The 26,343-nt window shown below is 37.2% G+C and overlaps 4 protein-coding genes across 4 annotated transcripts in view; 1 reads left to right on the forward strand and 3 right to left on the reverse strand.

Annotated features, from left to right (window-relative positions):
* Positions 1-13,851: 13,851 nt before the first annotated feature.
* LOC115621542 (UPF0691 protein C9orf116 homolog) lies at positions 13,852-14,600 on the reverse strand. Its single transcript, XM_030515207.1, has 2 exons — positions 14,405-14,600; positions 13,852-14,344 (listed from the first exon to the last, which is right to left on the reverse strand). Exons 1-2 carry the CDS (start codon positions 14,541-14,543, stop codon positions 14,136-14,138), a joined length of 348 nt encoding a protein of 115 aa, XP_030371067.1. The 5' UTR covers positions 14,544-14,600; the 3' UTR covers positions 13,852-14,135.
* Positions 14,601-14,877: 277 nt separating this feature from the next.
* On the forward strand, positions 14,878-16,888 carry LOC115621564 (multiple coagulation factor deficiency protein 2). The gene is made up of 3 exons (XM_030515244.1): positions 14,878-15,001; positions 15,072-15,301; positions 16,495-16,888. Exons 1-3 carry the CDS (start codon positions 14,988-14,990, stop codon positions 16,620-16,622), a joined length of 372 nt encoding a protein of 123 aa, XP_030371104.1. The 5' UTR covers positions 14,878-14,987; the 3' UTR covers positions 16,623-16,888.
* Positions 16,889-16,951: 63 nt separating this feature from the next.
* LOC115621942 lies at positions 16,952-17,762 on the reverse strand. Its single transcript, XM_030515789.1, has 3 exons — positions 17,502-17,762; positions 17,129-17,436; positions 16,952-17,069 (listed from the first exon to the last, which is right to left on the reverse strand). Exons 1-3 carry the CDS (start codon positions 17,760-17,762, stop codon positions 16,952-16,954), a joined length of 687 nt encoding a protein of 228 aa, XP_030371649.1.
* A 3,596-nt stretch (positions 17,763-21,358) lies between these two features.
* Positions 21,359-26,343, reverse strand: part of LOC115620879 (synapsin) — a 44,376-nt gene continuing 39,391 nt past the window's right edge. The window contains 2 exon segments of the mRNA XM_030514356.1: positions 21,359-22,370; positions 24,762-26,208. Of these exon segments, the coding sequence (XP_030370216.1) occupies positions 22,018-22,370; positions 24,762-26,208 (1,800 nt within the window). The 3' untranslated portion in view covers positions 21,359-22,017.

Here is a 26,343-nt window from a genome sequence, read left to right on the forward strand (position 1 = left end):
GGATTTTGTGTCTGTGGCATTTAATGTTTACTAGGTGCATAATTTAAACAACAAAAAAATTGAACATTTTGGAAAATTTGTGAAGAGTTTCAAAGCTATAAAAATCGACAATAGATTAGAAAAATGATTGCTATTTATTGCAGTTTAGTCAACTATTTATATGATTTGATTTAGGATGTGTATATAGAAAGAAGCCACAAAACATTCTATCTACTTTAATATCATGATTTATTAGAGTAGAAGTATGAAGAGAGGAAAAATGTATGATTTTTAAACCACATGGAATGTAAAACTTGAGCAACACGGATAATGAAATATTCTAAAATCCACAGAAAAAACGTTTCTGCGCATACCGGAGCATAAAGAATAAGAGGTTTTTTTGAAGTACTGATATAAAATTGTTTCGCTTTTAAATTTGTTTAGGAACAATCGGCAAAGCCAGCTGTAATTTAGAAGACAGATAGAGAGATATGGCTTTATCAAATTGTCTCGTCATGCTGATAAAAAATATTAATTTATTTTTAGATGTTCCGAGGTAAAGGGCACTATTTATGATATTATTTATTGAGATATTTTAATAATCTATTTATCAACCCACAGACTTTTAGGGTCAGGGAATGGCCCGCTAGTCCTTCTTTATTAGACTTTTTGGTGCCTACGAATGAAAAGATACTTATATCTATAACAAGTGTAGAAAATATTACCTAAATTAAGCTAAATTACATTTACAACGTATTGTTATTTCATCAATTGTTAAAAACCAAAATGCATATTATTATAAAATGTTTTTTGCCTTTCACTCATAGCATAGCTGTGGGCAGATAATAAAGCTTTCAAATATAAAACGCTGCTTTTAAAGAGTGTTGGTTGTTTCTTAGCTATTTATTGCCCCAAAACTCACATAAATTTCTGAGAGTTCTTCCTGTCCGCTATTGAAGCCAACCATTCGCAAACCATTTTCCTTTGGCATTGGCAGTCAGGTATGTATATACTACTTAGCATGTAAGCTTTAGCATTTTCAAATGCTTCTTATGTATTACATAACACCCACTTTAGAGCTTCATTCCAGGATGAAGGCAGACACACATATACACTCCCGGCAACTTCCATCGGGCAAGTCAAAAGCATTTGTGTAATGAAATGGCTGCCATTTGGTCTTGTACTTGCCAAAAATAAAATAAAATAATGTAAAACAAACATTTATGTTTACTTAGCGCAAATTGAAGAAAGTATTCGCTATACCCAGAGGCCAAATATAAGGACTGTCTGACATACTAAGTAAGCATGACGCTTCGCGTCGTTTGTATGCAACACATTTGTCTTGAACTAAAGCCTGAACTTCAGGAAAAGAAGGAAAGAGAGAGACAGAGTGAGTATCTAATGAATTACATACTAATTGTTCAAACTATTATGTAATTCTCGGGAACGACGCGCCAAACTAATTAAGCTGCAGACATAAAACATTTTTACGACCAAAGAGCTTGATAAAACACTCAACGGTCATATTCTTGTTTTTGTTTTTTGTAATGCATTCTTTATGGCAGATTTATGTAACAGAGCCGACGACTAACACAACAACACACAAAAATGGAACGCACAAAACTTTAGGCCATTTGTCTGGCGAACGGACGCGCATAATTATTTTAAATGCACAATAAAGGCCGGACACGAAGGCAGGCAGCCCGTGGTGCGAAGGACATGATGAGCACAACGATCATTGCGTCGGCTTGGCATTTCAAATGTGTGTGTGTGTATGTGTGTATATGTTTCTCATGCGTGTGCATGTCAAGGCTGTGAGCCGTGTGCTGCCCTCCTCCCTGTTGATTATGAGTATTGGACATTCAGGCGGCAGGCAAGCAGGCAGGCAGTTTGGCCAAATGCTCTTTTCGAGTGCCCTTGACATGGACCAGCTACTGAACTTTAAGTAAAATCAACATTTCTATATCTGTAGTTGTGTATGTTTTGGCAATTTGAGTGCTCATCCAAGTAAAAAACGCAATGCGCGACATTTCGTTTAATGAGCCAAGCGCCCATTTTGGCTTTGTAAAAAGCCAGCCCTAAGAAGCAGCTGAGCAACCGCTCAGAGGTACTCTAGCCAGCCCTCCCAAGACTCCTGCACTAAAGTATTTGTGCGCTTCTGTGCCAGTTTAAAAGCGCACACAAGTATTTATCCTTGGGGATTATGTGACGCCAACGATGGGGGTAGTGGGAAGCTGCTCAGAACAGAAACGAAATCCGCAGTAACCGCGTCTATTTGTCTGCTTGCAACACCATTTACAGTCGCTTGACCTGAGCACAGTGGTTCTTAATTAGCGAATACTAATCTAGTATTTTGTAAGAAATTATCGAATTAGAAACGTTAAGTGGAAGACAAAATTTTCCTGAAGATTGTAATTGTATTCAACCAAACATGAATTTGCCTAATAATTAAATGATTTCTCATTGAAGTGCTGAGCCTTTTAATAAAGAGAGCTAGCAGTATAGGACGAAATCTGTCATAGGGGCAATGGCTATACTTATAAAACACTACACGTTCAAAGCAATAGATAACGAGTTAACAATGAAAGGATTAAATTAAAAAATTGTGTATGTTTATGTACAAAGTAAGGTAGCATCCAACTATAAATTTTGTTATTATAAAATATTTTCTCCCTATTTTGCGGCCAGCGGCTGATGCACACTATAAAATATGATAGCAATGCTTAGTTAAAAATTGTTATATAGAAACATATTTTTAATATACAAAACTGTTGCCAAATGATATCGTTCTTATCATAGTTATATTTTGATCTGTATCCGTCACAAAGACGGCGAAACTTTAAAACTTTTCACTAGAGAACAGCTACCAAGTTAAGCGCGAACTTTCATTCAAAATTCAGCACCGAAATTTGATTTCATAATAAAATTTGACATATCTGAAAAATTATTCCGCTGCGAAAATGTTAATTTTTAATGTTTGCATACAGTTTCTTCATATATTAGGAAGAGTACAGATACTGCAGGCAAATGTTGTACAACGAAATACGAATACAACACTTTAATTGGCATTAAGTACGAGAGCGGTCGAGAAAACTTATGTTAAACTATAGTCCAGATATATTTATCTGAATGATATATTTATCTAGAGTTCGTCAGGTTAGTAGAATATGAGGCTTAAATAGTTTAGAAAACATCAAATTTTGAATTATATTTTGTATTTAATGTATGGGCCTGTTAAATTTAGATGTTAATTGGCAAGTTGATGCCCAAACTGGGTTCATTTAATAAAATGTATTTTTCATGATTACTGTACACCTAATTCTGTTTTTACACGGTAGATTGGATCCAGAAAAAGTCGTGTAAAAAAAGACATTGATCATATGTTATTTTACTTGTAAATCGTGCTAAATGGTATAATGTCGCGTAACCATATATAACATTTTTAATTTTCAAACCGTGTAAAAACAGAATTAGGTGTATTCAAATTGGGAAGCACTGTTGAAGGTTCTGAGTCTGTGTGTGTGTGTGCGCATTTGACAGTTGTGTTGCGTCGTCTTCGTTTGCGCAAGCACGTTCAAGGCTATTAGTGTCAATTGTAGTTCTCATTTAGTTGGACAACGCTTGGCGATGCGGTGGCCAGTTAATAATAAATTAACTGACCCACAGCACTCACACACACACTTATACACTCGGACACGTGCATTATGGTTTATATGTGGAGAAAGCGGCACGTCATTAGGGCATCGACTGCTTGGCCTGGTTTCGTTATCGCGTGTTGTGCAAGCTCTGCAATTTGCTCGTTAAACATAATATACATGCCTAGATGTGTGTGTATATGTACGATACTTGTATGTGTGTACACATGTTCAACTCGCGGCTTCACTTCAGCACAGACAAACACTTAAAGTGTCGATTATGCAGCCGCCCATGCAACATTTCTCGTACTCTCAGCCCCTGAGTGTATGCTATTGTTTTGTTTGCCATACTATATGCCTCGCTCAAGTGGCCATTGTGTTTGTGTGTGTGTGTGTGTGTGTGTGTTAGTGACTGCTTATGACTCCGCTGTTGATGGCTCCCCAAAGTGCGTTGCCTTTTTTGTTTTTGTGCGTTTCTAGTGCTATTTTAAAATCTCTTGCTGTTTACGGCTTTGGTGCTCAGATTGAAAATTGCATTTGTCTGCTGACTCAGTCATTGTTGATGTGATTTGTCTGGCAGCTTTGATTAAATTCTGTGCATCTTTTATGGCAACCAAATACAATTTGAAATGCCTTCTCTTCCATGCCGAAGCTGTATGCCTTACCTTGAATTTCATAAAGCTAGAATGTTTGTTTGTATTGACTTCGATTTGCGAAGACATTCTTCGTATTAATCTGCAATAACTATTTGACACTATTTGATTTGAATATTCTACAATTTTCTTTCGGTCCTTGCCTTTCATCTGGGAGGTAGCTTAAAACATATTGAGGAAATCTTAATATTTTCAGAATTTGCGATGGCTAAACAAAACATTAATTTTAGCGTTAAATTTACGTATGAAATTAAATTAGCTTTTTTTATGTTCAATTCTTTTTTTCATTCCAACTTTAGGTTAAAGATCAGTTGGCCATTAGTAAAAAATAAAAGATAGTTAAGATTGAAGCCTTAACTTTTTTCCGAGGCATATCAAGAGGCTTTTTGTTTAACCACTTGATTCTTAAAGTAATTTCCCACTTTCGAATTTCTATACATTTAGAAAGGAAAATAGTGGTTAAATGTAATCTTATATTGCGTGGCTGAAGCTGATGTTATTAAATTCTGGAAACGCTTGCGATTGAGTTTGATAATTTGTATACTTTCAGCCTATCTTATAGATTTCTCTTATATTTGAACAAACCTTGAAGTTTGAAAATGTCAGCCATGCATTTTTGGAAGATTACCCACAGCTTATAGCACCCATTAATCATACCGTGCATATGCTATGCGTAATTTTATTTTCCTTATCTGTTGCTGACAAGCGTTTCGTAATAAAGCCAATCAATTTATATAAAGCTATGGCATGTCAATTTCAATAAGTTTTGCATTATCGTTGAGCATGGTATGCTTTGGGGTTTTATTTTCTGACCCATGCTCATGTTCTGTGATTACACAATAAAAAGTTGAGTTCTGCACGCGCTTTGCATTTATAATAAGTAGAAAAAGCAAAAGTAACGAATAATTTTCGTCTTTTGCCAAGTTGTGTGTATACAGAATAAGAGGCTTTAGTTGGCCAAGGCAATAAAAAAAAACATGACCTTTCAGAATGAATTTGTAAAGCTTTGACTCTCATAGAAAATTTCCTTGATTTAATTTCGAGCTTCAAGAAAAGTGTGTATCTCTTCGATAAGTACTTAACAAAACACAGTCGAAGGTCATAATGGAAAAAAGTTTCCATCGAAAATGTCTGGACTTAATTTTAAAGATAAAAGGCTCACAAAAATACGATTATACAGCAGAAATTGTGAAGGGCAACTTTTTGATCTTCCATATAAAAAATAAGATTTCGTGTTCAATGAACAATAAACAATGAATCATCGATGACATTACAATGATTTGTTACCTATTAATTTAAAGCCCTTTTATATACCAGTATATATGCAGTAAGGGAAAAGCATAGCTACTTTAACTTGTATCCTTAGAGGAGGTACGTCAAATCAACTCGAATATCCTTTTTATATTCCCTAATCACAGTGTGAAGGGAAGGGTTTCGTCAAAGACGTAAATCGAGCTCCAATTTATAATATTGTCAAAGCTATTGCCACAACTACCTAGCTAGCTAGCTAGGAATAAAGTATATATTATTATCTTCAGTAAGAGGAAAATAATTGAGTATGCGGGAACAAAGAGTTTATGTATTAAGACTCATCTCTTTTATAAATTGCTTTCTATTTTCCTTAACAAACCACATGCGCCTACTAAATCTTAAATTAAATAGCCATCAATAATCCGAACAGGATTGATTTGAATTGTTTTGAAATATGCTTCACTCTGGCTGATTTATCAGCTTACCTTGTGCACTTAAGTAACATATTTACAAATTTCATCCTCAACTAACTTAATCTATTCAGCCGAGTTCGCAGAATTCTTATGTGTGCCAAACGATTCCCCAAGCACGCACTTAAAGCATCCTTGGCTGTAGTCAAGCGTCACTTTTCATAGCCATCGAGGCGCGTGGGTGCCATAAAACTTGTCGAGTGGAGATATCGGGAATATGAACTGCGACGCAGTATGGCAATGTGTGATGATAGCAGGCGCTGATTCAAAAGTAATTATATTTTAATGGCAAAATGTCAGACGTGTCAAAAGTAAGACACCCACGCAAAACAGTGACACACACATCCACATGAAGCAACATACTTGTATGCACGACTGAAGCTAAATAAAAAAGATGGGGAGCAGAGTTGCACTGATGATTGGCATTAACTGGCACATACTTATAGACCAACTAATCGACGATTATGGGACTCAACGCAAACACCAACAACGATGAGAGGACAGCGGTGCGGCATGCAACAGTTGTGCGAGAGTGTGTGCGTGTGTGTGTGTGTGTGTGTGTGTACTAGTAGATATTTTACAGCTGGGTGATAAATTCCTTTGGACAACTCTGTTGGACATCAAATCCTTTGATAAAACCTATTGAAAATGAACTTGTTTACCCTTTTACCCGTTGGGTATAGGGAATAATATTTAAAACGAGCAGTGCCAGCTCATGTATAACTTTTATAATTTCATTTATACACTAATCTGCCTTACGCATTGTTATTTGTACAATAGGCTAGAGGATTCTCTACTAAACAATTCAGATTCGAAAATTGTTCGGGTTAACGAATAAAAAGTAAGTTCGGTTCATTGATCAGCTCAGAATGCCGCTCACATACACTTAATTTAGATCTTTTCTTAGATCTTTATTAATTAAATTAATTTTCTTCTTTTCTTCTTAGATCTTTTCTTAATAAGAAATGTACAATGTGCTTACAAATTTGGTATTTATAGATTCAAGGTTTGTATACCTCCTTTACCCTTATTTATTTACACGTTTTTTAATATACTATATTTTGATATATTATTTTTCAAAATCTATCACATTATATTGCTGCCATAGTTACATACATATATGATATATTTTATAGAAGGTGGGAGAAGGCAGCTCATTTCCTGAGCATTGATGGCAGAAGAAAAATATCTAGGTCCAGATTGTGTGCTTATTTTTTACAATAAAATATTGTTAATGCTGGCGCTTTTATTCTTTATTATTTCTTTATCCAAAACAATATAAACGCTGCATGCTGTCTTAACCAAATATGAAACAAACATCTGAATTCGGCACAACAGGCTTTGGAACTATTCAGCTTTAAATAAGCATGGACAGATGAATTAAGCACCAACCCTTAGATACATGAATTGATTACGAACTTTTATTGATTATATGCAGGCTATACAATAAAATTTTCGTTTAACATGATCGCTCATCAGAGAAATGTTAAATAAATACTCAAAAAACGGACGATGAAAATTAAATTAAATAAATTGTTTTTCTTTCAGTAATTATTTACTCTGGGTGTGAATTAAAACGGGTTAAGCGGACATTGCTCGAACGCGTCTGACATGCCAAAGGACAATGGAAATTTATGCTGGGTGGCAGGCTGTTTGGCATATTCATGTGCTTTTTCGACAGTAAAAAATGCAAATGTTAATTACGTTCAACGCCCAAAATTAGAATGGTGTGCCCCGTGGCGTATGAGTTATATGTGAGTGTATGCGTAGTTATATATACTTGTAAGTATGTATATAGAAATGTGTGCATGTGTGTGTGTTTCTATGGCAGGCGTTAGTTTGAGGCGTTTTGTGAAATTTTTGAAAATGTATGCGTTGTAATGTTTTGCATAATTTACCTTTTTTTGGTTGAATAGTTTGTTGTTGTTGTTGTACAATTAGTGAACAAAAGAAGATATAAATAGAGAAATATAGGGAGAGAGAGAGAGAGACATAAAAAGAGATACACAGCATAATTGAATAAACAAAATCGAAATTCGCGCACAAAATTAGGAATAGCATTTTGTGCGCTCATTTGACTTTGCACTAAAACGCGCTAAAAATTCAAAGTACATATAATACAGATATACAGTTATTGAGAAGTATGCATAGACACATATGTAAAATGAGCTGTCCAGAGCTTTTCTATATATATACATATGTGTGTATATGTTTGGCATATTTACCCATGTTAAGTAAACGTGCGCCTGGGGATATGCTATGACTTTACAAAGCGCCTTCAATTGCAGCTGCTCTGAGTAGTTGTTGTTGGTGTTGTAGCTACTGTTGGTGTTGTTGTCGTTGTTGTTGTTGTTGCTGTACAACGTTCGTCAACTATTTATTTATTACATCTTTGCTTTTTACAATTTGCATGCACATTGTCTGATGTTTTTATTGTTATTGCTGTTGTTGCCTATTGTATTATTTACACAAGATTTACATAATTACACATAAAAATAGTACATAAGTACACCATAAATACAGTGAGGCACGTACAAATGCACGAGTATGTTGTGAATCGGATCTTGTAAATGTGTTACGTGTACACCCAAAAAAAAAATGGTTTATAGGTTTATATTCAATTCGATTAGAAGGCTTTGTGCTTATCTATTCAAGCATCGTATTTGAAATAAATGTGATAAATACAATTGGAAATATTACAATTTAAAATATTGATTTAATGTAGCTGCTCATATCAGAGCACTAGACGTTTTTGGTTCGAGATTTGGATTAAAGCTTGAATCACTTGTTTGTTAGAAAACGTCTTAAAAATGGTTACTTTTTTGTTATTAATTTAATGCTTTGTTAACAGCGTAGCAATGTTTTGTTTTATAAACATTAACTGAAAAGTAAAGTGCAGAAAGGGTTTGTTAATATCCTTTTCAGTATTCCTTTGCCTGTTAATTATTAATGGCTAGCATTCTCATGCATTCTGTTAAATAAGTATTTTTTTGATTGGATCGCGCTTGTCTTTAAAGTTTGATAAAAAATATTTTTTATTATTTTTTTGCTTTACAATTATTTAGAATGATATCACTTTTAATTACGATTTAATTAAATGTGGCCTGTTTGAAATTTTGTTTGTGAATTGAGATATGCTGTCTTGGATTTCAATAAAGTACTTTAGTATTGATCGAACCTGTTCGTATGTGTATTATTTTTCCCTGGGTGTATGTCTGCATGTTGAGATGTTATATAAAATATGTCGTCGGCCATTGTTGGGGCTGTCGCTTGACTTGTGCTTGTTTGTGTACCAAACACCCACACTCATGTATGCACTTACACACACAATGAAATAGCTGACACACACTGGTACACACCAGCACGAGTACAGAAACTGTTAAAGCAAATGGCATTGAAAACTATTTTCGCTTGGCAAACAACTAAAAACATTTGAGAGCCGTCAGCACACGTACAACTGCATTTGCGATTCTATATGTTGGCGTATATGTATGTATATATATATATAGGTATAAAATAGGTAGCAAGACAACTTGGACATAAAAACATAGGAACGCACATGACTTGAACCTTGGCAGCAGACCCAGTTTTATAGTCTGCCAAATGCCTGAAAAGTCACAGCTCTGCGGATTAGGTAAGGCGATGAGAAAGACACAAGGTGAGGTAACAGAGGATATAGAAGACGCAGATGTCGTACAATGGCACGACTTTTCTGCGCTACGTTATGGCTGCCGTTCTCATCGATTCTTTTTCTTGTGGCCCATGCCCACCGCTATTTACTTTTTCTTGACCCACTTTTGTGGCCGCAAGCCGTTGGGTTACCTTTCCCATTAAGCATACGCCGAGTTGGCCGCCTTTGAAGTGCCTTTACTTGTTGAAAAGTAATTAGACCTCGCGTATTTGGGTTTGAGGTAACTTCCAATGATTTAAAAATTTAATATCATTTGAATACATAATATCATGTTGCCGCCATAAAAATAAGCTCATTAGAAGGAATCTTGAGGGTACTAAGTGAGTTTGCCTGCGCTTGGGAAAAGTTTTCAGCACGTTGGCGAAGCAAGAGGAGCCGAGAAATTCGAGTGCACGTGGCTTCCACCTTTCGAATAATTAAAGAGCAGCTTCAAGACATGCGTACGACAAGCAATCACGAAAGGGCTTAGTTGAAGGACACCAAAGAGTAAGAAGAGGTAAAAGATTAAGTTTTAGCAACTCAAGAAGCAAAGAAGCCAGGTTATTATGAATTAAAAAATTCATTAATTTTTAAATCCTTTCGTTAAATTTACGAAGAAAGTTGTTTGCATATGGCAATAATATAACATTTTAAATTTTCTTATATTTCAAATGCTCTGAATAGGTAATTAAAAAATATTAATTTCGAATAAGACTTTAAGCAAATTCGATAATCATTTCAAGAACTAATGACCGCAAAAGCAAAATTGGAGTTGAATAGAAAATTCATAGACCAGCAATATCTAGTAATGATATGAAAATAGCAGGACCATTAACTCAAATCACGTCACTAAGCTTTGTGGCTATGGAGATTGTTTCAATATTAATATTAAATTACTATATATTGGAAATAAAAAGTTGAACATTTGCCTAAATTTTAAACTGGTGGTGAGTCTGAGTCGGAGTTTTGAAAGACTACGGCTGAAGTTGTGGTGGAACTAATTAGTTGATTTTGTTATGCTTTAAAAACAGAGTGAACTTAAGTTACTTTAATGTTGAATCAAAATTGTTAGCTTACTTCTTGCAAAAGTTTCTTTGTTATGTCATTCATATTGTTCTACTTATTTTCGTTGGCACGTAGCCATTGTGCCGGTACGGCAGTACGTTATTAAAATGATTCTGAAATGAAAAACCTGGCATGTGCGGCTCACACTTTCAAGCAATTTAATCAAAACGGCAAGCACGACCACGGTCTCTGAGCCCAAAAGGGAAGAAGAGACATACATAACAAGCCATACATTCTGAAATGTACATACTCGTATGGTATACAAACGTTCATATTCAGTATCTCATACTTTTTGGCCAACAGAAAAATAAAGTCATAAATGGGCACATGTTGAACAAAAGCGTCAAACGTTTCAGTTAGTATATTGTATGGTGTGTGGGCCCCATTGAGAGGGGGAGGGGAGTGTGTGTATGGGCATAAAACGAGGACAACAAACAATGCTAGCATCAATATTCTGCGATTATACACTAGCAAATATTTTGCTGAGTAACGGATCATAGCCCCCTGCCCCTACAATACGCGTATCAGTATCGGGTCAAACGGAAATGAGGCGCCAAAACCGTTTTGCATAGGCGTAGCAGAATAACAACAGTAAATACAAGGGGATGTACGCCTTTCTCTTCTGCTCTCCCTGCCTTGCTGGAAGAGCATTTAATGTGCTCACTTAGCTGGGCTTTTTGTTTGTGTAGCATGCTTTTAAGTGCCACATTAAAAAGTGCGCCACGCTTGATGTTTTCCCTCAAATTGCATTACGTGCAATATAATAATGCACGCTTCAAAGGCGATCGATAAATTTGCGTTATTCAATTATATGCCAGCAGAAACGCGAGCACAAACACTCACACATACACACACACATATATAGTACAGGCTAAGGATAGGAGGAGGCCAGAGGCTCTCTAGAAGCCATTTGACCACGTTCTTCTGCGCGAATCAATTAAATCCTGCTATTGCGAGGCACGCAAGAAATGCGTTTGGCTGTTGTTTTTATTTCGTTGTACATGCTCATAATTTTCATAAATAAATAAACGCTAAACATAAAAATGAAGCTACTTTTGCACGCGCGCGACTTGATTTGCTGTTTGTGTTGTTGCTGTTGTTGTTGTTGCTGGTGCTGCTGCCGCTGCGGCTGTCTACGTAACAGAATTTTGTTTGTTGAGCGAATATCAAGGGTAATGCTTTTGCAACCACACAAACGCGCCCACACAACGACACTGACAGAGAGCTGATATAAAAATTTAGATAAGGGAGGGAAAATGCTTGCGGAGGCCAACTAACAAGAGCAGCAGAACAGCAGCAACAACAACAACAACAACAGCACGTTTGTTATTTCAAGCCGCATGCCTACACGCATGCATACACACATACGCAAGAAGAGGAAGCTACCCGACATTTGTTGATGTGTGTGTGTGCGTGTGTGTGTGTGTGTGTATGTGTTTGTGTGGAACGTCAGACAGTCTCAAAGCCCTGCGAGCAGTTCCTGTGTTCTGTGTCCACTCGCTTGACATTGTGTCGTCATCAAGCCACTCGCACACACCCCCACAGAAAACATACAAGCATACACACACACACATGCATACATATAACTATAGGCTTTACCTGCCCACCACACAAAGCGAACTCAAGAAACAGCAACAACGCTTTTCATTCAATGAAACTTTGCACACAAATACAAAAAAACACACACACACGCTCATACATATATAGTTTTTTCCACATACATGCGCGTGGCGTAACACGTTCTTCTTCTTTAACGTCGCTTTCAACGATTTATTTCCGCACTAACGACGCACACAGCTGAAAGGTCCGCACTTGACTGTTTAGCATTATGAAGGCATTCAGAAAGGCCGAAAGCCAGCAGCCAGCTGTCAGTTGCGTGCCACCAGAATACGCACATGCGCCCTACTGCTACCAATCTGACACTTGGTACACTGAGAGATATATTTTGTGGTTGAAAACTTACCAACTGCCACCATAAGCATCGCATTGACAAATTCACACAACCCCTCCTGATGTCTGCGCAGCCGATCGCGCCCGATCAGCACTCGTTCCAGCATATAGCCCATCATGAGAATTTCCACTTTCAGAATGGCACACACATCGATCAGCTGCAACTCATTCAGATTTTCCAAATCGCTTCGACTGCCCGCCATGCCATTGGTGATGGCTTCTAAGGACCCCTTCTTTGGCTTCTTTCGATTGGAGGTATGTCCTGGCATTTTGTAGCGCTCCCGCATGCGACGCTCCTGCAACTCTTGCTGGCCGTAAATATCGCATAGCAATGCATCGAGTAGTTTCTTCGTCTTACTGTGAAGGGCCCAAGTGGCGTTTATCGTTAGCTATATACAACATAGTATATGTATTGTATGTATATGCTAATGATCGGTCTCACCTCATTTTTTGTAGGTTGCTTGATAAAACACAGCGGTGGTTTGTCTATATTCCTTGAATGGTGCAATTAGCTGTTGGCTTCTTTTTGGGTTTATTTTATTTTTGTTTTTTTATGCAAAATATAAAAGTACAAAATTTACATAATAATCAAAGCTAGTTAAAAATAATAAAAATGCACAAGGTGTTACCGAACCGCTTAGCAAATAGACTAAGATTGTTTTTATCACATATTCGATATCCAGAATAATATCAATTAAAAAGTTTTTTGGAAAGATGAATGGTTGACGGAACGAATAAAATTATATGAAAATGTAGAGTGCAGGCAAACAGCTCAGAAGATCAAAATATTAGTTTCTAGAGATAACCCATTTGAAAAAGTCTGTTGCATCTTATACTTCTTCCTTATCAAAAACATATCTATATCTTATGAGACTTTTCCATGTATTTTCCATATACTCCTACAGTTATCAATATATGGATATTTTTCTTATTTTTTATAGCGCGTTTATTAAATCAAATATATAGTGAAAATTCTAATGCAACTAAAATTGCTTATTAGACTAAAGTTTTCAAACAAATATAAATATTTATCATATTTTCATAATTGTTTCCAATAACATACTATATACGAGTACGCTTGAAAAATGTGCTTGTACTTGTTATTTTAATAATTTGTGCTTACGATCCCGACACTAACTTTTCATCCTTCAAAACAATAACAACAAATTGTATAGGAATTTTTTATAAATTTAAAACCTTTGAAATTTATTTTCATTAAAAGTTTAGTTTCGTTGATTTGCTGCGTTTATACGCAAACCTCGCACATATATATATTTTATATGCGAGTTCTTCTCCACAAAATCTGAAGTTTAGTGTCCATTGGGTGTTTTAAAAAGCGACTTCAAAAAGATAAATGTATAAAATTTGCAAAGATATTCAAAGCTCAGGTCCAAAGAGTGTTTGTTTGTTCATAGGATTGCCGTGTTCTTTGTTTGTTAAGTTATCGTAAACGCCTCGAAGCTTATGAGTAAAAGCTGCGATCTATGTGCGTATTCAATGAGAAATTGCGATACATGCCGAAACGCACGACCTCATTGGAGAACTTCTGGGAGAGGGGAAAGAAACGCTGCGGTATGGTATAGGCATTGGGTGCATAGTAACCATATTCGGAGTTGCAAGTACGATACATGGTGTTTGTATCGGTCTCCACGCCATAGCCCTTAAAATTGTCTAGCAAATGGAGAGGGAGTAAGTGCGTGCTCTAGTCCTGCCTGCAATGATAATACTTACAAGGACACTTGACTTTCTCACGCTTGTGTAAATTCTCATACAGCTGAGCTGTCCGAACCTCTGGCTTGCGCTTTAGGAACTTCTGGAACTCCTTTTCCGGATCAAATGATTCCAAATCATCGCAAAGGTGTTCGCACATCTTGAGTGAAATCTAGGCAAATTTTATGAAAGAAATTTAAATTGAATTTTATTTTTGGAACAAGATGTGATTTGTCTGGTTGTTGTGTGACGAATGAAGTTATTGAACAAACAACAGGCAGCAATAGATTCCCGGGTTGCTTGGTTAAAAACTTTTCAAAGTGACGAGCTGATGCGCGAAACAAAAATTTGCGCACGCATGCGCGATTTTTGACATCTGGGATGACAGTTCAACCTCCCTAGCACATACACAAAACAGTCAACAATTTGTTTGTGTCGCTATCCACGTTCTAAGTCCCAACAAAAATGTGCAATTTATCAAATGTCTTAAACTTCATCATATGCATTGCTAGCTTCAGTCAGACCTTTGATACTACCTTGGCCATAAAGCGTGGACCGCACCATCCGCGTGGTGAGACGAGAAAAGTGGATCAGCATTTGACGCATGAGGAGCAGTGAGTGGGGCTGAGAGAAAACACACCTCATGGTCCTTAAGTATAATTAAATATTTAAAATATTATGCACACAGTCGCATCGAGGATGATCTAAAGGATATGGGCGTTCAGGCCAACATGGATGAGATGAGTGAGGAGGAGAAAATATTCTACATGTTCAAGGCGCACGACAACGACAACAACAACGCACTAGACGGCCTAGAGATGATACAGTCAGCCATGCACCACAATTATGACTACTTCAAGAAGAGCGACCGCGATGACTATTTGCAAAATGCGAGCGATGAGTTGGAACACTTCATAGGTATTGTACAAAAAGGGGTCTTTCAAATGGCACGCATTTACGTTTTAATCAAATATGGCTCAACTTCTTTGGTAGAACTTCTTTGGTAGAAGTTCCGATGGCTTCATCTAATTTGATTAGGAACGAAATTAAAGAGGAAACAGCAAAAATCAATTATTCAATTATTCGAAACAACAAAAAAAAAGTGATAGGTATTACTTTCCTTTCGTTTTGAACTGACCAATCTAACAACAAGCCAGCAGGGAAAATGTGCCTTTATAGCTTTAAGAAAGCTTGTCTTAAGAGAGAGTCTTATATTTATATACGATGAGGAGCACTATTCTAGTCATCTGTTAAAATGTGTGGGACCTTCGCTATCCAAACTGATACGTACCAGACAAGGCTCCGGAGCAAATAAACTCATGTTTATAAGTTTATATTTGTTTACTGTAACTTTGCCAATCAAAATTGGATAAGCAAATACAAATGTCTATAATTGCTTCAACTTTAGAAGGAACTGTCGTGAATAGAATCAGAATAGGCTTTAATACGCTCCAAGTTTTCCCCCTTTATCAATCAAACTATAATATCTGATTTGAAAGGTTATTGGTATGAGCATTATGTTTAAATAGATCACTTCAGTCATCGTAGTGCTGATAATTAAATAGTAGCTCTATAAAGGCGGTCAAGTTCAAAACATTTCCTTGCTCTGGTATTAAGATTAAGTTTTGAACATTATTTGAAAGAAAATGTGATCAACTGTTTTTAGTAAATGACAATTATATTTCAATTTATTCACATTTCTTAAAAACATTATGAATTAACATGTGAGGTAAAGATATCGTAATGTTAAGAGTACACGCAGCATAGCCTTTTCTAATTAATTGAACAAAATGGAAAAATAAAAATGGTTAACAACAATCGACAGTGTATATAAGAAAGCCCAAAAAGCTTAATAGCTTAAACCTAACTTAATACTAAACTAACTTATACAAGGTTTTCAATATTTATAAATTATTTATTATTTATATGCAAGTATGTAGACTACATACATCTTTTATTAAATCTAACGTTTAGGCGAGCAATCCTTTCTGCAACTAATTCAAAAATGGCAATTATTGTTTTTAGTAATAGACAATTATTATTCTAGTTTAGACTTCATAACAAACTATGATGTTGTTGCTAATACTACTCATTATTTTGTGACTTCACAGAGGCGATTGATAAGTTTCTGCTCATTGCGGATGAGAACAACGATGGACTCCTGCATTATCCCGAATTTGTCAAGGCCGTCGCTGGCGGCAAGGAACAATTGAGTGTGGAAAAGAATTTAATGCGTTAGGCCAGAGAGACCAGAACGCTTAGCTCAAGCACATGCCAAACATCTACGTAGACACAATAATAGACATAGTAGCTTAGTGAAAATTGTAGCATTATTTAGCTATTGTATCTCCATACTGAGCCATTAAGACTGTATATAACACACGATCACACACATACTACACAACCCCAGATACAGAATCGGAGCAGCCCTTAACACTTAAAGCTAGCAGCTAGGAGCAACGCCTTAAAGCAATACACCACAAAGAAATATGCTAGACACTTGATTTGTACTACAATTATATTAAATAATATTTAAATAATAACATTAAAAACAAATGGTTTTTGGTATTACAGCAGCCCATCGCAGGATTGGGTCGTATTGCAGGCGATTCCTCGATAGCCATCGTACGCGGCTCGTTCCATTAGCACGATTAGATCGCTATAGCGGGGCTTGTTCAAGGGCACACTACAAATATAATAGGGAAATTGAGCAGGTTTTCAAACTAGATCCCATTTCAAACTCACCCATCGAATATTTCAATGGCGCCGAGCAAGGCACGCCCCGCCTTGGCATATTCATAGGCAGCATTGGGGCTGGCACAGGCGGCAGCATATAGACAGTTGTCCACACCCGCACCCTGAGCGGCCAGAAAGCCAGTTATCAAGTAGTCGTCGCCCGATGTTATGCCTAGGCCATAGGTGCCATCACTTGCCGAACGACCGTGTCCATAACCGTAGCTGCTCCAATGACCGGCGCCCAGCAGTCCAGCCGAAAAGATGAGCACCTTAAGCAGCAGAATGATCAGCAAATTTGTCAAATTCAAGCTGAGCACCTAGAATGGAATTGGTGGGAACCATTAGAAAGGCCGGAGAGTTTCGTTATTGCAATTGCACGTACTTGGCTGTTGCCTGCAGAGCGATGGAGCAGTTCCTTGGCCACTTGAACGACCACATGGCCGGCAGGACTGGCAAACATATCCTGCGCATTCTTTAGCCAGGACATTGGATGTGCCGCCAGCATTTGATCGTTGCTATTAGTTTCGTTGAGCGCATTCGCTTCCTCGTTATACGGTTCCAGTTCGATGCTGGCTGCTTGAGTCAGTTTTTTGCAGCTGGGAAAGAGTAGAAGCAGCAGTACGACTGTTGCATAATGTTGCATGGTGAAAAAATCGCGTGTCTCTTGTGCTGAGTGAACGTGTCGTGACTGGTTTAAGGCTTGGCAAGTGACTGTCTTTTATCTGTCGCACATCTACTGGCAAAACGGTTCCGCCTGGCCTTCTCAGACAGACAGACAGACAGGCAGGCAGGCAGTCGGCCGGCAGTGGGTACATCATACCTGGAAAGCAGGTAGCAGAGATGCAACGACTCAGGCAATCATTGCGTGTCAATTTTCCATCATTTGGCAGGCATCGTTGCATATTGAAAGCGAAAATACGGCATGTGTAGAAGGAAGATGGAAAAGAGTGTTGTTGTCTGCATTTTCCTGATGTTGTTAGCCTAAAATTGTCTGACGTTTTTCTGCTCGAAGGATTTGCTTTGCGCTCACCTGGCTTACGCGCTACGCAATGTCAATGTCAACAGTCCATAGATTACAGTCTATTAGCTTAAGTGAACTAAACGTTGTTCGGAATACCCTTGCATTTTCGTTTGTCACGGTGAGCTAAGGTTTCAGAATCAGCCTGACAAAATACCCTAAAAAGCTGGATATTAGTGATTTGTTGTTCTTAATACATGTTTGACAAGAAAGATTTTAAGGCTGCCATTTTTGTTGTTTTGAGTATCTCTTTGAAGTCAATAATTTGTATAAAAAAGCGCTCTGAATGCCTCATCTTCGGCAAATATATTAATGTACTCGTATGTATTGGTTTTTAATAGGTGGTTACTGAAAAAATAGTGAAAATATAACAATACAAAAAGCTTGTAATATTCTTTGATTCTTTACTTCTCTAAAATTTATCAATATACAGGGTGCGCCATCTTTTATGTCGGTATGCTAGCTTAAGTCAATTTTGGAAAATATCGATAGAAATACAAGGAAATTTGTTACTGTAAGCAAGTTTGTGAACACCTTATTTATCAATGCTAAACAAATATTACCTAAGTTTTGCTGTAGAGAAACGATTGCTGCCTCCTTTTTAATAAAGAACGAATATGCCCAACCTAGCTTTATGTATAGGGTGATATAAAACAAAACCGAAAGGTTGATGCACGCGAAACTGTTCGCCGCCCATTGTGAAATAATAAAATAGACTTACTCGTAACTACAGTGTATTTGCTTTTTGTATCAATCATCAACTCATTTATTGTTACTTGGATTTGTTTGTTGCTGTATTCATTGGAATAGTTTGTAGTTAGTTATACATAAGTTTGTGTGTATATATATATAGAGAGATTTTCAATAAATTTGTGTATTTAAATGTTTTTTATGTATTTGTAGATACCCATAATCATATATGCATATAATTGTTTTTTGTTTTTCGTTTTATGCAGTTATAGACAACACATACATCGATATTCTTTTGGTATATAATTTCACAATAATACGAGTATTTTTTCTTGGTATTTTGTTGGTATTTCGCAACAAATAATGTGTTTGAGTAAGTTTTGTTTACTTTATTTGTTCATTCCTTTATTCAGCATTGCCTTATAAGATTCATATATGCATGATAATGTTCCGTGATATATAGATGTAGATGGTTTGTGATTCAATATCATTTGCTATAGTTACATAATATATGTATGTATCTGTGTATAAAATATTTAGCTATATAATATGTGCCAGTTGATGGTATACGTTTGACTAAATGATGATGTTTCAAGTTTCCATATAAAGTACATGTAGTCGAGGGTTTTAAATGAGAAAACGCAGACAGACTGCAAATTTAGCTCAAATAATTATTTGTATAGTTAAATTAACTAACAGAAACTTTAATTACTCGCTTATCTGCTCACAATATAGTAATATTACTGTGGTTTCTTTTTTTTAACTACTAAATAGATAGTAGAACTCTGAAAAGTTAAAAGTATTTGTAGCTAAAAGTTTGGGAATTTAAAAACTGTTTAACACAATGCAATAGCAATATTATTTAGCTTACATTTAATAATAATCATGTAATCATAATAATACTTCATAAGTGTGATAAACTTTTAGTTGAAAATTTGACTAACTTTCTTTAAGCATATCGTACAACCCAGGCATAAAAATATTAACTTTAATTAATTGTAGCTATATAAATTGTAACGAATTTATGCTTGTAACATATGTATTAGTTGCTATGGCAAAAATAATGCTCAAATAGTATGTGCGTAACAAAACCTTTAAAATTTGTTGTTCAATATACAAATATTTAGTAATTGAAAGAGCTTAGTCTTCCTTTGACTTGAATAAACACTTGCAATTATTCAACTATTGTTCTCATTTATTTATAACTCTATATAATTATGTGTTCGTTGTTGCATTAAACTTTTGCCTTACTTGGTACCTAAGTCAACTGTATTTCAAGTAAATCCATTTTTTATCCAGCTAGTGTGAATTCTTTGCATCAGGGATGATAAAACTATAACTAAAGCTAATTAAATATGAACTTTGGAAGTTATTACAGGATTATAAGTAACAATCCAACAACACACTCACTTTACAAAGTTGTAGTTGTTGGTGGGAAGATTCAGACTCGAAAATTTGTCTACATTTTCGAGAAGAATCTTAAATAGAATGGAATCTCTTAACGATTTTTATGTTGTGAAGTTGTGATGAATATATTTCATTTACAAACGTATAAATTATAATTGTACAACCCTGGCAGAAATTCCTAACATTGGATAAATAAGCACATAACAATTGAACGTTTTATGCTTGTAAATGTCCTTAAATTGTTCCTTGTGATGTATTACATCGAGAAAGTCGCCAAATAATTATTCATATTCCTAGTATATGGGTGAAATGGAACTTGAACATATATATTTACTACAAGCATAAAAAATGAATATTTTATTTCAGATATACACCGATATTCAATCGACTTAGGCTGGTTGCTACTTTTGTCAATTAACAAATCACTTTCTTGTTGTAGGTAGCACCCATAAAGAAGTACAGGCATAATTTGTTTTTAGTTCATTTTTTTATATAGAATGTTTAATTATTGTTGTTCCGTTGCTTTTGTGTTATTTGTTGTTTAAGAAGCTGCTATAAAACTTAAGTTAACATTGCTTTCTTTGGATGTGGTACCTAATGGCGGTACTAAGTTATCTGCATAGCCTGTGTAGCTTTTATAATAGATTTACTGTCATATATTATAATATTTAACTACTAATAAATATTTTAGGCATACATAATAAACATTTACTTTGTGTGTAGGTGTAGATTTTGAGTAACATTTGCCCTCACCTCATCTCATACTATCCTGCCATCTTTATATTTTTAAATGTTAATCATAAATATTTAGTAGTTTATAATCTTGCTGTTATCATCAATTGCGCATATTGTCTTTTATTTAACACACGAATTTGAATGCATCGCAACTAACGTGTTTTAAGTAGTTATTTATATTTATTTTTTGCCAACAGCTGCAAAATATTATCCATTATTCGCCTGTTAGTGTCTCATGCTGGTATATAACAATCGGTTTAATCCATAATTAGAATTGATTTGCTTTAGTCCGCATCTTAACATGTAATATACTCTTGACGCATTTAATTTTTACTCTTTGATTATTTATAGCAACATTAAATATGCCATATAGGAGTGGTTTGTTTAAATTTATAGGTAGATGGATATACATGTGTATAATTAAATGTTTGTCTCAATAATATTTTTAAGTATATATATATATGGTTTTTTTCACTTTTATAATAGAAAATGCTTCAAAACGTTTAATGAAAATTCTTGTTAATTTTCCATTTTAGGTTGCAAAACCAGTCAAGTCATTAGAGTCGCACATATATATATGTAGTATGGCCTGTTGCTATAAATGTTTATAGTGAGTTTCATACTCTGCATTATTGTTGTTTTATTGGTGGTTATAATTATACATAGTAGTGTACTACAGTGTGTAATTTCGTCTATTTGTCTATGAAGAGAGTTAGAGCGAGCTTTTCGACGCTTCCTAGTCACTAACGTGTATGTAAATGCAAATCATAATGTGAATTATTAATTGGATATTATACATATATTTAATAACATGTAGTTTCAACCAAACATATATGTATTTATATGAGTATGTTTGTCCCTATAATGGTATATGCGTGTTTTTATGAATGTTTCTCATGAAACCAGGAAACTTCAGAGGCAGAAAACAGACAGATATCGTTTAGCTAGCATGTGTCTCAAGATCGAGCGATTCAAATAGCGATTGTGGATACTTGGATGTGTGGGATATGAGGGTGTAGTTAGTGTATTATATGATTTATGCTGTGCTTCACTTCAAGTCCAATTCATCATCATCCTCCTGCTTGGCGCTCCAACGCTTGTTGCCCGAATTTACGCTGCCAATGCTGCTCGATTCGCTGTAATCGCTGAAAGCGGCATTCTGTATGCCTTCGTAGATCTTGTAGGATCCAGATCCTGATCCCATGCCACTGGTGCGTTCTGAGCTGACGCTCATGCTCTTGCTAGCGCCAAACCGATCGGTCTTATAGTTCGAGGGTGGTCCTCCGAATATCATGTCTGCATCCGAAATGGAGCCGCCGGAACGCGTATACTTGCCACTGCCATATGAAGCTGTGGGCTTCGTGTCACCAAATATGATGTCCAAGTCGGATTGCTTGGAAGCTGCAAGAGTTCAGTACAGTAGTTAGTACATTATTGAGCTAGACTAGAGTAGAGACGAGAATGCACGAGAATTTTGTGGGGTGCAGCTTTGAACCAATTGTTGCACATGTAAGAGTATCTTAACACTTAAGTAGCTTTAACAGCAGCACTACTTGGGCCAATTGCTTGAACACTGATAATGAGTAGAAAAGTGAGTTGCATGTATTCAGTTGATAATGGTTAGCTGAGACGATATCGAAATGAGCGTTACCAAAAAGCGTCTATATGGGGATAATGGATGAGCATGATTTTTAATTTAGTTCATTAGTTGATGGCGACCTATGAAGCTGGTCTATGGCTGATGATCTGATTTGATGGGCCTACTAGGTTTTTGGGCACATATAGAGCACATGATTTGATAACTCTTCATTTTCTGCAAGCATATCAGATACACACACACACACACACACACACACACACACACACACACACACACACACATACACACAAACACACACACGTCCGCACACACAGTTAAAAAACTGAAAACGGTTGCAAAAACAGCTTCAAATTTAGAATATTCTAGAAGCGGCGCTTCGGCGCATTACGGTGTCGCGTCTGTATTTGTATTCAAGTTGTGTGTGTGTGTGTGTGTGTGTGTGCGTGTGTGTTGTGTGTGTGTCTACATGTAACTGCGTGCGTGCCCAAAAGCCATAACTGAATTGAATTTGCGGTGCTCTATAGCGATAGTTTCTACTGTAAAGATCCAAGCACAAGTGCCAGATTTGTTGCTCGTATATAGATATCTATATCTCGAACTTTAAGAAGATGATTTTCTAAGTCAGGGTAAAAAGTTTTTATTTTAATCAATTCTTTTGCGATTTTAAGTAAAAGATAAATGTGGGCTTAGGCACACAAAAAGCTGATAGAGGAAGCTTTGTTTTTAGACGTGATCCGATATTTTTCTAGATCATTTTTTAGATATTAAAATTAGTGCAAATGGCTTATAATATTATTTGTTTTATTCTAGAACTTTTGAATTGGCTACACGCGAGTCCTCTGAGGTAGTAAAACGTATCTTATACTTGGGACTGATGTGGTCTACCGAGGTAAAAATTCCATATAAATTGAAAGAGGCACTGAAAAGCACTGGATTACAATTTAAAGTAATTTTAAATTTAATATAATAATAAAGTACCATATATTGAATATCGAAGTTCCATAATAATTGGTGTACATGATTTTTTTTTACCGATCGTTCCTATTTCAGCAGTACGGTCTGATTTATGACAAAAATCAAATCTGTTCGTAAATTTTTAGATTTTAGCTTTCTATCACAACAAAGAACATTCGTTTTTGAATTGAACGAAGGTAAATGGCTCGTATGACTTAGTAAAGAGGAAACTATTACAATTGATTGATCCACCTGTTATGCATACTATAACTATCTAAATCATAGAGATGGTAGAGCTGAGCTCAGAGGGCTCATAAGTCATAATGTTTAGCTGTCATTTCAGCTGTCAGCTCTTTGTATGCAGCACCTTCTACAAATGAAATAGTTTTCCAATTTTGTTTTAGAAACGAAATGTTAGTTTGCAGAACCTTTCCTCCACCATTGATTCTTGTGGCATGATGCTTTTGTTTTGCAATAGGTTGTACCTTTAATTTTAAATATTAAGAGAATGTTTAAAATTAGATATATTACGTTTTCTGTAATGGAAAGAAAATCATCTCTGTATCCATTTAGTTCAACGACTACAGCCATAATAAATTTGTTTAAAAGTACAAAAAAAGAGCACAAAATCGTCTCAACAAATCTGCCACATGTGACGGTATCTTTATATACTGTACTTGAGAGTCCTGTGGGTGGCGTATGTGAGTCGCGGTGTGGGTTTCTTCATGTGTGTTTTGGTGGGGTTTTAGGTGTTGGGTGGATGGTTCAGTTGTGTTATGAGATTAGCAGCACATTAACTTACAAATACTTGGACAGCGCTGGGAGAAATTAACGCACGCGTTGAAGCGCAGAGGTCGTATACGTAATATTTGCTTACACTTAAAACTCTTCAAAAAATCTGGCATCTGGCATTTTGGCTTGGCTAAGGAAATCAATTTTGGCTAACATTTGACACGCGGTCTACTGGCTAAGACTTCATTACTGTTACTGTTACTGTTAATATTACTTGGTCGCTGCTAAAAATGATCATCGCTATACACGTACATATAGTTATTCAAGTATAGGAAGGTATCTAAATGGGGTGTAGCTGATTAGTACGATTATGATATGATACGATTAATATGAGATTAGTTTCATTTCGATTCGGTTACATGAGCACGATTAAATGAAGAGAAATGGAGCCTAGGTCTTTCTCAGCGTTAGGCTAACCAGGAGCACGCCCACGGCTAGATAATTACCATTGCTCTCGGAGCGTGAGTAAGTGGGTCGCGTATAGGATGGCAAGTCGCTTGGATTGTTGTAGCCATTGGAGGCAGCCGAGTTCGAATCATAGCCGGAAGTATCGCCCGGCAATGTGGTGGTCACGGCAGCCGGTGCGCTGTAAACGCTCGCCGAGCGCATCCCAATGGCCGAGCGCCAATCGTTTGTGGTGCTGCTGCTGGTTATGGCGCCAATGGCACCTGCCGCAGCACTTGCACCACTCGCACTGATGTTGGTGATGGCCGTGATGCCGCTGGCTTCACCGGCACCTGTGGCTGTAGCCGCTGTGGTTGTGGTGTTCGTGTCCATGCGCGTGATCGTCTCGATGGATGTGGAGCTGCCATAGTTGCCATAGCTGGTCCTGTCCTTGCTCAGCGAGCTGATGCTGTTCCGATAAGTGGCTGCACTGGAGCTATTCGCATTGCTGGCGGCAGCAGCCACACTGGGTGGTGGTGGTGGTGGTCCAGCTGGCGGTGGTGGCGACTTAATGGCATTGCCATTGCGATTGATGCGAGACGAGATTGAAGAGGTCGACATGGATGATGACGATGAGGTGGTATTGGAGACACCACCAATGCTGGTGGTGCTCGACTTGTGCGCCTCCTTGTCGAAGGGATTGACGCGTTCCTGTGGCTCAAAATTGGTGACTGGCTTGTAGGTATCCGCTGTGTTGTTGACGCTATCCGAAACGCTGGAAGTGGGCTGCTTGCCACCGGCTGAGCCGACCGCAGTGGCAAGATTAGACGTATTGTTGGAATTATCCGTTGGTGCATCTACGGCGTGACTATCGGTCCTGTTGTTGGGCTGTGTCGAGATCACATCCGTGCCGCTTCCGCCAGATTTTCCGCCCGAAGCGAACGAGAATTGCTTGCCAAGGAATGAGCCACTGAAGCCGCTGCCGATTCCTGCACTGCTGGGCACGCTGCTCATGCCACTGCCATTGCTTGTCTCGCTCGCTGTCCTTCCACGTTTCTTATTAGCGATTTCCTACATGTCACCAAATATCCCCGCAAAGGTCTTCCTCAGGTTCTTCATGGTGTCCTCCGCATCCTCGACGACCGATGTTTGAGTTTGAGTTTGCGGAGGACGCTGTCCGGTCCTAGACACCGACGAAATGCTCGATGCCTGAGATGTCTGCGAATCGCGACGCACACCTCCACCGACCGTGCTCGGTACTGACGAAGAAGGCTCCTCCGGCAGCTCAGAGATGCTGCTGCGGCTGCTCAGCCGGCCAATCGAGCCCACAGCCGGCGAGGTGCGTTCTGGTATCGGCGGTGGACCACCCATGGGTGCGGGTCTTGGTCCAGCTGGCAACGGAGGTGTGGGTGCCACCTCATCAGTGGGACTCTCACCGCGAGATGAGACGGAGGAGCGCGATGGCAGCTTGCCCGGTCCAGTTTGAGCCATGCTTGGTCGGCATACGTTCTGTAAAATAAACAATATTATATTTAGCTATATATGCCCCTAAATGTGTTTGTTCTCGTTAAAAAAGCAGGCGCCAGCTTAACTTTTATAATATAAAAATCTTTTGCTATAACTTTATATAAGTATTAAATAAAT

The sequence above is a fragment of the Scaptodrosophila lebanonensis genome, unplaced genomic scaffold, assembly GCF_003285725.1.
Source record: "Scaptodrosophila lebanonensis strain 11010-0011.00,11010-0021.00 unplaced genomic scaffold, SlebRS2 tig00000024-arrow-pilon, whole genome shotgun sequence".
Taxonomy (NCBI): domain Eukaryota; kingdom Metazoa; phylum Arthropoda; class Insecta; order Diptera; family Drosophilidae; genus Scaptodrosophila; species Scaptodrosophila lebanonensis.

Excerpts from the sequence above, each read along its gene's own strand:
- LOC115621542 (XM_030515207.1), bottom strand. The coding sequence starts at position 14,543 with ATGTGCGAACACCTTTGCGATGATTTGGAATCATTTGATCCGGAAAAG. Across the intron at positions 14,345-14,404 it reads TGAGAAAGTCAAGTGTCCTT|ACAATTTTAAGGGCTATGGC; the intron begins GTAAGTATTATC and ends TCCATTTGCTAG.
- LOC115621564 (XM_030515244.1), top strand. Across the intron at positions 15,302-16,494 it reads TGAGTTGGAACACTTCATAG|AGGCGATTGATAAGTTTCTG; the intron begins GTATTGTACAAA and ends GTGACTTCACAG.
- LOC115621942 (XM_030515789.1), bottom strand. The coding sequence starts at position 17,762 with ATGCAACATTATGCAACAGTCGTACTGCTGCTTCTACTCTTTCCCAGC. Across the intron at positions 17,437-17,501 it reads GCTCTGCAGGCAACAGCCAA|GTGCTCAGCTTGAATTTGAC; the intron begins GTACGTGCAATT and ends ATTCCATTCTAG. Across the intron at positions 17,070-17,128 it reads GCCATTGAAATATTCGATGG|TGTGCCCTTGAACAAGCCCC; the intron begins GTGAGTTTGAAA and ends TTATATTTGTAG.